An 11,924-nucleotide genomic window follows, 5' to 3' on the forward strand; every position below is an offset into this window, starting at 1 on the left:
TTTTAAGGTGGACAATGTTTTTTAACTTTATAATTTTGCATCTTTCGTGCACTTCATTTACATTATAATCCCACATGGGTAGCAGATAGAAATTAAGCTTGATTTTATTTGATTTTATTCGGCAAAATATAATTCTTCATCTACATACAAAAAAACATGCACATAAAGATAAACATTTAAAATACAAGAAGGGAATATACTTAAAAAGAAGATAACATGCCAAGGATTATAACCCTTTAAGCTAAAAGCTTTTTTCCAAAGGGGTCCTTATAACCTTAAAAATACAAAAGATAAGAAATAAACTATTAAAACATCTAAAACATGCATACAAACATTGTAAAAAAATTTAAAAAGCAAGAAAGATATTTACAAGCTAGACATTCATATGATTTTAAAGGTAGGCTTTGGCATCTTTTTTAAAATTGTATTTCAGCAGGATGGATTTTATGTTTTCAGGTAGCCTGTTCCAGTTTTTAATTGCATTGTAATAAAAAGACCCAGCACTGTGCGTTTTAATTTTTGGAAGTTGAAAATTAAAAATACTACCTCTTGTGTTGTGGCTATGAACACTATTTACTCTAATAAAACTCTCCCTCATATAAACTGGAGAGGTACCATGGAAAACATTAAAAACATGATTCAGACGAAGCTGTTCAGCCCTAGTGTTGATGTTCAAAATACCAAGAGTTTTGAAGTCAGCATGGTTAATGTGATAACAAAAATCTTTACCAAGAATGAATCTGATAACTTTGTTCTTGGCAGATTGTAATCTACGAGCGTGGTACTTAGCAGTACCTCTCCAGTTTATATGAGGGAGAGTTTTATTAGAGTAAATAGTGTTCAGCTTAACACTACAGTTTCCATGTTCTCGATTTGAAACCATTTGAAGTAAAAATATCTTTCCGATGACAATATCACTGGTTTCAATGATCAGCCTGTGATGTCGTCTGTTAGAGAGACCTCTTTACCAGCCTTTTGTTTACACATTGAAACTTAAGTGATTATCACCAATATATTTCAGTTGTCATTACTTTTTGTATTTATTACAGCCATTTGCAGTTGGATTGTGTTGCTTGGAATTGCTAAACCCTCTAACGACCGAAACTTGTTTGTTTTCATTTTGATAAATTCTTGTGAGTTGCAACAAACAGGTTTAGCTTAGTGAATTCGGAGATTAAGGAAACCTATAGAAGCTAACTTAAAAGTGTATAGATGTAATGATCGAGGAGGAATACCATGCTAGTACCAAACTTTCTGTTTTCAGTGACTGTGGACAAAATAAGGGGACAAGCTTGTAATCTTCGTAATCAATCCACTGCAAGGCAGGCCAAGCATTAACCTAAAAGAGGCTATATTATTTAAATGTGTTTGATTGTCTGATAATAGCCAGAGGAATAATATAACGCTCTGACCAGCTGTAGGAACTTATAAGGACAATACTACATCATCACGTGTGAAGACAGGGCTGATCTTGCGAACAAGGGGAACATTTGGTGCCTCTTATGAAACCAGCATGCATCTTTCGTGTCAATGCGGAAATCAGCCCCTTAAAGTTGTATAAACCTGGTGGCACCTCCGGAACCTCGCATACCACGGTTCACCATTCCCTAGCTGGTAAACCGAACACCTCGATATATAATCCCCCACCACTGACAATTTTACTTTTACTCATGATGAAAAATGATGCATACTGCAAGGCCTGGAAAACGTGGGAGGTGGTCAGTGGGAAGTCCCAGGGCCTGTAAATGTGTTATCAAGAATAATGAAGGCTTCAATTGGGGGGTCCAGTAACATGGTTGCACCCAGGCCCTGGCCTTGCTCTCAATGTCATTGTCTACAGCAGGAAAGGTGTGGGAGAGGGGGGTTCTCCATTGCCCATCAATCCTGACCTCCATGATTGTCAACACGAGACAGATACTTTGGGGAGATGACAAAGAAACAATACTGAAAATACAAGGTATCTTAATTAACACATCTCTATATTTAATTCCCTTAATTTTTTTAAAAATAGTAAATTATCATTAGACCGATATTATATACCGATTTTCACATTGGAAATATGTCTTAACATTCAATACCCCAGTCGACCAGTTTAATGATCACCTAGGTGATTTGGACTTTAACTTTTAGATTGCTTAGAAATGCTTAAAAGTTTACTGAAGATTAGATTTAATTTGAGGTTTCATTCCACCAAACTGTTTTCAGAAAACACAAGAAATAAAATATAACAACAACAAGTATCACATTAATTTCAATCATAGTTCGAGTCACTCCAAGATTAATGTATGTCGTCCAGTTACAGAGTTGTTGACAATTGACAATTCATAATCATGGACATTAAAATATGAATCTAAGAGACTGACTTCGGTCGGCTTGCAGCTTTGATAAGCCAATGATGGCTTCTTCGCGAGTTCCTGCTTGCAGGAGGATCTAAAAAACATACATTAAAATAAAGCTTTTATGTAAAAATCTCAATTAATAAAAGCCCACTCAACAGAATCCCGCCGAGCATCTGTTTCCCAACGTGTGGACATTTTCTATACCACAATACAACTTTGTTCACTCCTTAAATGTTACAGTCCATTTCCCCTGGTAAATCCCCTCCGAGAGATCGAACAGGCAGTATATTGAAAAGATCAGTAATATAACAAAATATTGACTGAACTTGTAAACATGGTGATTAAATTTCAGAGAATTTGGGGAACAACTTGGGTTCTGCCTTATTTGCCGTCAAAACAAACTTCCCGCTTCTGGACAGGAAAAAAAATCATATTCTGATTATAAATGGATAAATCATATCAATATCATATTCCTTTCACTAATCACTCCCAAGGAGTGTTAGCTCAGTGGTTAACACCGGTGCCTGTCAATCATAAGGTCCCGAGTTCGAGTCACTCCAAGATTAATGTATGTCGTCCAGTTACAGAGTTGTTGACAATTGACAGTTCATAATCATGGACGTAAGAGACTGACTTCGGTCAGCTTGCGGCTTTGATAAGCCAATGATGGCTTCTTCGCGAGTTCCTGCTTGCAGGAGGATCTAATATACATACATGTACATACTCCCCTCCCCCCTCACAAAAAGAACAAGAAACCAGACAGAAGCTCCAGGCTTTACTGCAAAGTTGTTTCTTGTTGCACTGCTTTAACATCAAGTCATGATACACATGAGTTATCTACAATCCAATCAAAAGATTGAAAGTTGAAATCTCAACCAGAAAACTAAAACATATTTCATTTAACTCTTCTTGATATTCTCATATTTGACCTCAAAGAAGTCACATGGTTGATCTTTTGAAAAGGAGTGATAAACATAATACATCTACTTTAGTCAAGAATGGCATCCATTTGCTTCCAGGGATCTGACCTTTGACACTCATCGGGTCGAGGGTCGCTATACAATTGCACGTTTTCGCGTCCACAAGGGTTAAGACGTTTATTTCTGGCTATCTTTTCTCTAACTGCTTAAATTTTGCTTCTGTGGAGAGATAAATGACATGTGCATAAGAGTAAAAATAAAATGGATTCGAGCAGATGAAGAAATATATTACTGGAAAAAACAGGTGAATGCCTTCTGAACGGTTCATATGCAAGAAATTCTTCTCAATGGACAGAGAGATATGAAAGGAGGAGGAGGTGGAGTGGGGCCCTCGAATGGGGGTCAATGGTGGTGCAGTTCTAAAAGTGTTACCAATGTTTGCGGCCTAGGTAAACTGGAGTGCTTGAGTTTTTTTTGGGGGGGGGGGGAAGAGGGGGCATGGAGTGTATGTAAACTACCCCTCTTGTCTATATATATATATATATATATATATATATATATATATATATATATATATATATATATATATATATATATATATATATATATATATATATATATATATATATATATATATATATATATATATATATGGCTTTTTTGATTTCATCTATGAAAAGGAGGGGACAAAACAGGGGCACTTCTTACCTCAACAATGGAGGCATGAGTGGAGGGCAACCAAGGCATGTATTAAGTTTAAGCCAAAGAAAATGACAAAAGTGGGTTTTAACTGCCTCTTGAAACTTTCCCTGAGAACCCTGCCTGGAAGAGCAGAAGACAGAGTGCCCCTCGGTCAAACTAAACAAACTTATGTGGTTACCTATCGTGTTTATGTCGTAATTCAATTGTTTCCGGTCAATTTTGGTGGATGAAAGAAACAGATTAAGACTTTTGTCACCTCCTTTTTCCTTTCTGATCAATGGTTTCTTGGTTGTGCATAACATGTGAACACAGTCAGTTGCACAAACATGATCATTATTCGTTTATCAACTACTAATAAACGTATATTTTTATGGATACAACAGGAAAGACTATTTCTGTCGATCGCTTGAAACGTTATTATTATTTTGGCGATTCTAGCTAACTGGGGTAAGCACATAACCCAAGTCACTTAAAAGCAGGCTTGGCAAGACCAAAGAAAGTATCTTGTCCCCTCCACCCCCCCCCTTCACCCATAAAGTGAAATTGACAAGTTGGCTCACCTAGCCTTTTAGAATAAGCATCAAGTCTCAAGGCTGCTTGTTCTAAATTGGCTGTATTTTCTTCTATTTGATCTATTTGGTCCAGGTATTGCTGTAGTGATGAATCTGAAATCAAGCATTCAACAAATATTTTAATCAATTAATCAATAAATAAATCACCAGAGGTGGATTGGGGCATAAAATGCTACTGGCCATGAGAAAAGCAGTGCAGCTGGCACATAAACTAGCATGGCGGAGAGGAAGCTGGCACCTTGTTCACTTCAACCTATGGACCCAGTGCACACACTGGCACCTTGTTCACTTGCACCAATGGACCTAGTGGCACACACTGGCACCTTGTTCACTTCAACCAATGGACCCAGTGGCACACACTAGCACCTTGTTCAGTTGAACCTATCGACCCAGTGGCGCACACTGGCACCTTGTTCACTTGAATCAATGGACCAAGTGGCACACACTGGTACCTTCTTCACCTCAACCAATGGACCCAGTGGCACACACTGGCACCGTGTTCACTTCAACCAATGGACCCAGTGAACACACTGGCACCTTGTTCACTTCAACCAATGGACCCAGTGAACACACTGGCACCTTGTTCACTTGAACCAATGGACCCAGTGGCACACACTGGCACCTTGTTCACTTGAACCAATGGACCCAGTGGCACACAGTGGCACCTTGTTCACTTGAACCAATGGACCCAGTGGCACACACTGGCACCTTGTTCACCTGAACCAATGGACCCAGTGGCACACACTGGCATCTTGTTCACTTGAGACCTGTAGTATTACCATGACAACCATAGACTCTTAATATGTTAACCTTTATATTTTTAATTTTCTGCACCATTATCCATTGGAAGACACTTTGGTTGTGTGCCACACCCCCTCCTCAGAGATCTTTTCCTAATTAATTGAATTTAATCATTAAACACTTCTTTGTTTCAGTACACGTATTGCAAAATCCAAACAAAGTCAAATGAGGTGAATTTTCTCAGCTGCTTGATGGTGGTACAATTTTGTTTTTGGGCATATAAACAAACATTCTCACATTTTTCATTGAGTTCCTTCATCCCATTTTCGAGATCTATCGCCATCTGTTTCATATCTGTGTATTTCTTGGTTGTGACTTTGTTCATCTGCTCCAGTAGTTTATAATCTTCTGCAGTAGCTGCAAGAAAAAAGAAACAAGAAACAAGGAAAGATAGGTGACATGAAACAAATTGGCATAATATCAATCAATCGATATTTTTTTTCCACCTACCAAACATAGACCTGTCATATCAATTGCTAACAATGAGAATTGCCAAATTAAGCAAAAAAAGAAAAACAAAACTTTTCCACAGTTTTCCAAGATAAACGAAAAAACGTGTACACGACAGAGTGAAAAAAAGAGTTTTATTAAACTGTACAACATCACAGTAAAAAACTGATGTACTAGTATCACAATTACATTCTGCCAAAGAAAAAAAAAACACTTTGACCTTTCATAAATAGCACGGTCACACCATCAGGACCGTAATCATTAATCAGCTAACATTCAACTGATAATTCTGTAGTAGATGGTACTGTTATTCGTTACAATGCTCAATAACTATCAAAGCTCTTTGAATTAACGCCAAAGTACAAAACAACATCTGTACTGTACAAAAGACCGGGGACTCGTGTTGCCATAGAAACTGGATTACCACATCCATTCTCCAAAGGATAGTTCGGGGGTACAATGATTTTGGCGAAATGAGGAATATTACCTCAGTATTCTTAATGAAATTTTCATTCAAATTACTTAATAATAACAATAATAATTATTAGTCTTATACAGAGCAGAATCCAACAAAAGTTGCTCAATGCGTTTACAGGTGAAGACGAAAGATAGAGAAAAGAAAATGTCTAACAATGTGAAAAAAGATGAGTTTTAAGATGATGTTTAAACTGATCAAGTGAGTCCAGAGGCCTAAGATCTATTGGAAGTGATTCCCAAAAGGGGGGGGAATAGCAGCATGTTGACAGCTGCGATCCCCAGTCGTTATCAAACAAGACACAGGAACAATAAGCTGGTTTAGATATTGTGATCTAGATTGCCAATTTTTAGTTTGCTGATACAAGATAGCACATAAGTAGCTTGGGCTATTAAACTTAATAGCATGGAAGGCCAAAATGAGGATTTTATATTCTATGCAAAGATTTCGAGGTAACCAATGCAGCTCTTTCAGTATTGGAGTATTTAGCAGTATACTTTTTTTTGGCAGTCTAGTAACTGGGTAGAAGTTGCACCAGCTAGTAAAGAATCATATATCACTAAGATTGCATAATCAAGCCTATTGGAGATAACTTGCGTGAATAAGTTGTCAGTTGCATGTCTTCAAGACATCTTTATTTAAAGTTAATTGCTTTGTACCATGAAGTTAACTTGAAGCAAAAATGTAGATTTCATAGATGCATAACTGTAAAAGGATGTTTCATTTCCTTAAAAATTTGAATGCACTTTTTTAGCTTTAACTTGGATGCATAAAGAATATAGATACACTCATGGCCAGTTGGTATTGTATAAGCTTTACAACCAGTACTAAGTGGAAATTTGGAACTGTATTTAATCCAAGGTCAACAAAATACAGTGAAAATAAAAGAAAACCAAGATTTATTTTCTTGCCAAATTTGAATTTATGGCATCACTCTTGCTTGCTTCACATTTAACACTCAACAGTTGGTACAAAATGAACATACTTAGTCAATAGTACTAGGAACTGTATGAAAATTTCACAAGGATGTTTATGATTACATTCCTTGTTTACAGTCCAAACATATAATTTGACCTCTAAAATTATTCCTTTAAGGTTATACCCTCTTGCAAAGAGACAAGCACTATCGGAAAACCAAGACAGGAGAGCAGCACTGTCATTTTCAAGTTCTGTTATTTCATACAATTTATTGACAATGTTAATTAAACTTAATTTCACTTACATGCTAAATCTCCACGAACGTAATCAGTCAGTTTGGTGAACATATCTCTTGTCAGGGCTTCTATATCTGCCTGTTTTTGATCTCCTTTCACTTGTACTTCTTCAGCAGTTATAACATTTTGATCACTCGCCTCTGAAAAAGAAAACACAACATTTACTGTTCAACAAAACTTTTAGTCTCCCATGTTATTATTAGGTCAATTTTTCACCTATAAATAACTTGTATGTGTGTATACTTTTGCTAACTCGTGTTGTTGGTAAATTTCCCACCTCTTCACTAGGTATAACACAAGCAGTTCATCACAGACAGTCTTCGTATGTGAACATCTTCTTTGCTTGTCCATTTGAATCACTTTTCACACTCTACAATGGTATAGTCAGCAGGATACACGTGTTAAAGGGTTTGAAGACTCGCGCAAAAAGAAACGTCTAATGCCGGTAATCTGTCCTAGTCTCGAATGAGGTGTAACAGAAGTGTTAGACAACACCATCAACCCCAGAAAATACACACACAGCTTGCTACCGTCGGTTATTAGACACTAGTGTAAATTCAGTACATACAGCTGCTGTCAATACCCACAGCACAGTGTAAAAACGATACAGCGATGGACATCCCAGGTCCAGTTAAAGATAACAAGGTATCATGTTTCATTACTGTCTGCACTTTGTAGCGACAAGAACAAAACTTGCAAGCAACAGAAAGTTAACTTTTTCAGATGGCCGCACGCGGTTTGGGGCGAGTCTTCAATGCCTTTAGGTAAGCCGCATAGGCTTAGTCTAACGCGATGTCTAGCCTACAGGGAAGACTAGGGCCTACCTGTGCATAGATTTATACTAAGGACTAACTTAAAACAAAGTTAGTACTAACTGTAGTGTAGGCCTAGTGTTAGTTATAAAATAAAAATTTAAGAAATCTGCACCTGTTTGCAGATCTCCACCTTTCTCGGCTGGTACTGGTGTGGCTGCTTTATCTTCCATTCTTTATCGTTCACTTCGTTAAAATTGAAGCGATACCAGGCTGGTAATCAGATCACACAGAAAATTTGGTTTTCTCTTGATATTTCGTGCACCAGCCGAACGTACAGTAATCTGGCATATTTGAGTAATCATGTTATAGTCACTTAGGATCTTAATAAAAACATCTTGAGGTTTTATGCAAGTATATAATGTTACAAATAATCTATCGTTAACTTGCAAGTTGTGCCTGATAAAAATGACTATATATGGAAATATGCTGTTAAACTGTATTGCTCATGCCTTAAGTTCAATACAGTCTGAAAATGACTAATAAAATGGAACTTTATTGACTACATCTCTTGGATTTGCATACTTACATTTAGTCTGCAGGCTAAGACTAATTCCTGGGGTCTTCGTGCTGACAATATTTACAAGCCACGCCCAATCGTCTATTTATTTACTCGGTTACAGAGATTAAAGAGAAACTGTAATGCAACAGGGATATGGGAGCTGGCATTATGCGATTCTTCGAATTGCTGATTAATGCAATTGCTTGCTGATATCATTATTTGAAATGTTAATATCACTCATTCATTTGATCATCATCAACAGATAGTCACGATCTTAATTGAGGCAGCACATATCCTAAAGGCATTGTTTGGCATATAATTTCCTCTCAAATATATATTGGTCTTGGTGCCGTGTATCCTATTTGCTCAATTCTTTGGTATTTAGGAAATGTATGCATGATGGATGTATTCCAGGTGATTAGAAATGTACCAACAGTGTCTCGTATGGAATGTATCACAACATTGGGTCGGGGGCTGAGGGGGAGAATCCCAGTAGGATTTGAGATTTTCCCTAGGTTTTGTTTTAGTTCTATACATATGCTGCGGTCACACAGATAAGACAATGTATTTTGAATTTTTCGGCATTTTATACGACATGTTGGCTTGTTCCTCAAAACAACGTCTTTAAACGCCATGATAATTTGTCTTAGACTGTTTCTGGAAATTTTGAATTTGTTTACCTTTTTGTCAATATTTTTCCGGCACTTATTCGAATTAAAAATTGCGATCTATTAATCTACTTTTAGTTTTATCATCAGCATTTTGTCCCTAAATATCATTTTCACCCCTGAAAAACTCTAGCTACCGTCAATGCGGGCAGCTCTCCCCCCCCCCCCCGCCCCTCCCCGCCCCTCCCCGCTCCCGGGCATTACTTATGGCTAATATCACTTCTATTTCAAGGAGTCTCTTACTTGTACTATTTAATAGGTTTAGATATTTGTTGACATTAATGAATCTTTTGGTAGGCACACAGTCTACGTCATTTGGTTAAAGGTAGTCAGTATAGGCCCCAAGTTATAGCACGCTATAATTGCTAGAAGTTTTCAAAAACTACTTTCCTGGAGGTCCTTGCTCTCCAAGTCATTCTCATACATTTTTAAGGAACACACAAGATGACTGAATATCCCAGTGAGGAAATTTTCCTCGAAGGTTGTAATAAAAACAGTTTAAGAATTTTGACCAAATGTGACCATATTTGATTATCTAGCATATTTGGGGCCAATACAGCATACCTTTGAAGGGTGTGAGAGTATTGATGGTAACTTGTGTGAGCGGTTCCCGGACAATTCCCCCTGGACGATTTCCCCCCGGACTATTACCCCCCGGACGATTCCCCCTCGGACAATTCCCACCCGGACAATTCCCAACCCTGACATTTGCCCCCCGGACAATTTCCCCCCGGACAGTCCCCTTCCTCGGAAATTTCGACGATTGATTGACAGCCGATGTAGGCGGGGTTAAGACTATTATTCCAGTAAAATTGGTGGTGTGCAACAGGAGATTTCAGTTTTGGTTTCGATGACAATCGTAACAATTCCTGTTGCATCTGGCAAGGCATAAAAAAGATTCAAATAAAAGCCTCTACCGGGAAACAAATGCAGCTAAAGTGCGCGCGAAGTGCGCAGAAAATGTTAAAGTTATCTAGCTAACATGCATGTGCAAGGAGTAATTAATTCTCACAGCATCGATGCAGCTTGTGCGCGCGAAGCGCACCAAATCTCTTTTTTCCAAAAATTTACCAAATTGACGCCCAAAATATTATCATTGTGTCAGTTAAGCTATAGTATACACAATGCACGCGAAACAAGAAAGTGTTTTGGTACTTTGTCTCCTAAACTACAGTCGTTTTGCTATTTAAGCTTTTCAATTCAACTGTGTTCGTATGTTTTCTACATTGCAAAATTATTACATTGGTAGCGTGACAGGACGAAAGTGGTTATTCAGATCTCTATGTAAGTAGACCAAAGTAAACCCATATCTCACTTCTTTATGTTGAAAAAAATAAGCGAAAGTCAGTCTCTACAGGGCAGACATGGTTTACACACAGAAAGCGGAAATAAATAAATATATTACTAATGCACGAGAATCTCGCACAAAGATACGCGTTGTTCGTATCTTTAACTTCGTGAATATTTTTTCTCAAGTGAGTTGGACCTGTTGGTTATGCTAATATAAAATAATATCGTTCACACGCACAGTTTTTATTGGTACTTAGCGTTATAAAATCGTCCCAATTGGGTGCTCCCGATTGACAATTTTCTTTGGGCTATTGTCAGGGGGAAATTGTCCGGGGGGGGGGAGGATAGTCCGGGGGGAAATTGTCCGGGAGGGTTATTGACCGGGGGGTAATTGTCCGGGGGGAAGTCGTCCGTGATGGGAATTGTCCGGGGGGGAATTGTCTGGGGTGGGAACTGTCCGGGGTGGGAATTGTCTGGGTGGGAATTGTCCGGGGGGTAATTGTCCCGGGGAAGTTGTCTGGGGGGTAATTGTCCAGGGGGTAATCGTCCAGGGGGGAGTTGTCCGGTCACCGTGTGAGCTTGGATTCAGAACTTAGCTTTGTGGTAGGAAATACAGGAAACGGTTTTTTTTGTTTGTGGTTTAATTTCTGCTTGACGAAAAGGCTAAATCTTTAGGTCTCTAAGTTGTTGTTCGCTGCTCTTTTTATAATGAGGTTGATGCAGTCCTTACTAGAATGAGCAAGTTTGATAATGACATCAATTTGTATGTAGAAATTTCCTTCTAACAGTCAGTACCAAGCCAAACGTGTTCTGGAGACAACACGAAATGTGGGCGCGGTCTACGAAACGTCATCATGAAGTACTTAGCAGTTAGTCTCAGCTGCTTTCGTATCGGTTTCGTTATTGTTCTCGCGAATCTTTTTTATGCAACTGCTGTTAAAAATAAAACACTCCACCTTCATCTTCAGAAAAACAATTAATTTGTGGTAGGATGTACGTTTCATTCATCTCCATCTTATACCTTTCTCAGGAACAATATACTCGACAACTAACACAACTAGTGACCCTCTTTTGACTCAAAATCTATTTACATACTCCGTCTACAAAAGTGTTGCTTGTGTGCATTACAATAAAAAATCTGCTCACACTCAATTTCTATGACTGAATACCAATGGTTCC

At 38.1% G+C, this 11,924-nt stretch overlaps 1 protein-coding gene across 1 annotated transcript; it reads right to left on the reverse strand.

The window, feature by feature from the left end:
- Window positions 1-1,960: 1,960 nt before the first annotated feature.
- On the reverse strand, window positions 1,961-8,589 carry LOC139968672 (biogenesis of lysosome-related organelles complex 1 subunit 2-like). The gene is made up of 5 exons (XM_071972938.1): window positions 8,401-8,589; window positions 7,482-7,613; window positions 5,572-5,691; window positions 4,522-4,626; window positions 1,961-3,478 (listed from the first exon to the last, which is right to left on the reverse strand). The coding sequence occupies exons 1-5, from the start codon at window positions 8,456-8,458 to the stop codon at window positions 3,447-3,449; spliced, it is 447 nt and encodes a 148-aa protein (XP_071829039.1). The 5' UTR covers window positions 8,459-8,589; the 3' UTR covers window positions 1,961-3,446.
- Between the last annotated feature and the right edge of the window lie 3,335 nt (window positions 8,590-11,924).

The sequence above is a fragment of the Apostichopus japonicus genome, chromosome 6 (genome assembly GCF_037975245.1).
Source record: "Apostichopus japonicus isolate 1M-3 chromosome 6, ASM3797524v1, whole genome shotgun sequence".
NCBI lineage: Eukaryota > Metazoa > Echinodermata > Holothuroidea > Aspidochirotida > Stichopodidae > Apostichopus > Apostichopus japonicus.

Excerpts from the sequence above, each read along its gene's own strand:
- LOC139968672 (XM_071972938.1), bottom strand. The coding sequence starts at position 8,458 with ATGGAAGATAAAGCAGCCACACCAGTACCAGCCGAGAAAGGTGGAGAT. Across the intron at positions 7,614-8,400 it reads AGGTGGAGATCTGCAAACAG|AGGCGAGTGATCAAAATGTT; the intron begins GTGCAGATTTCT and ends TTTCTTTTTCAG. Across the intron at positions 5,692-7,481 it reads CGTTCGTGGAGATTTAGCAT|CTACTGCAGAAGATTATAAA; the intron begins GTAAGTGAAATT and ends TTTTTCTTGCAG.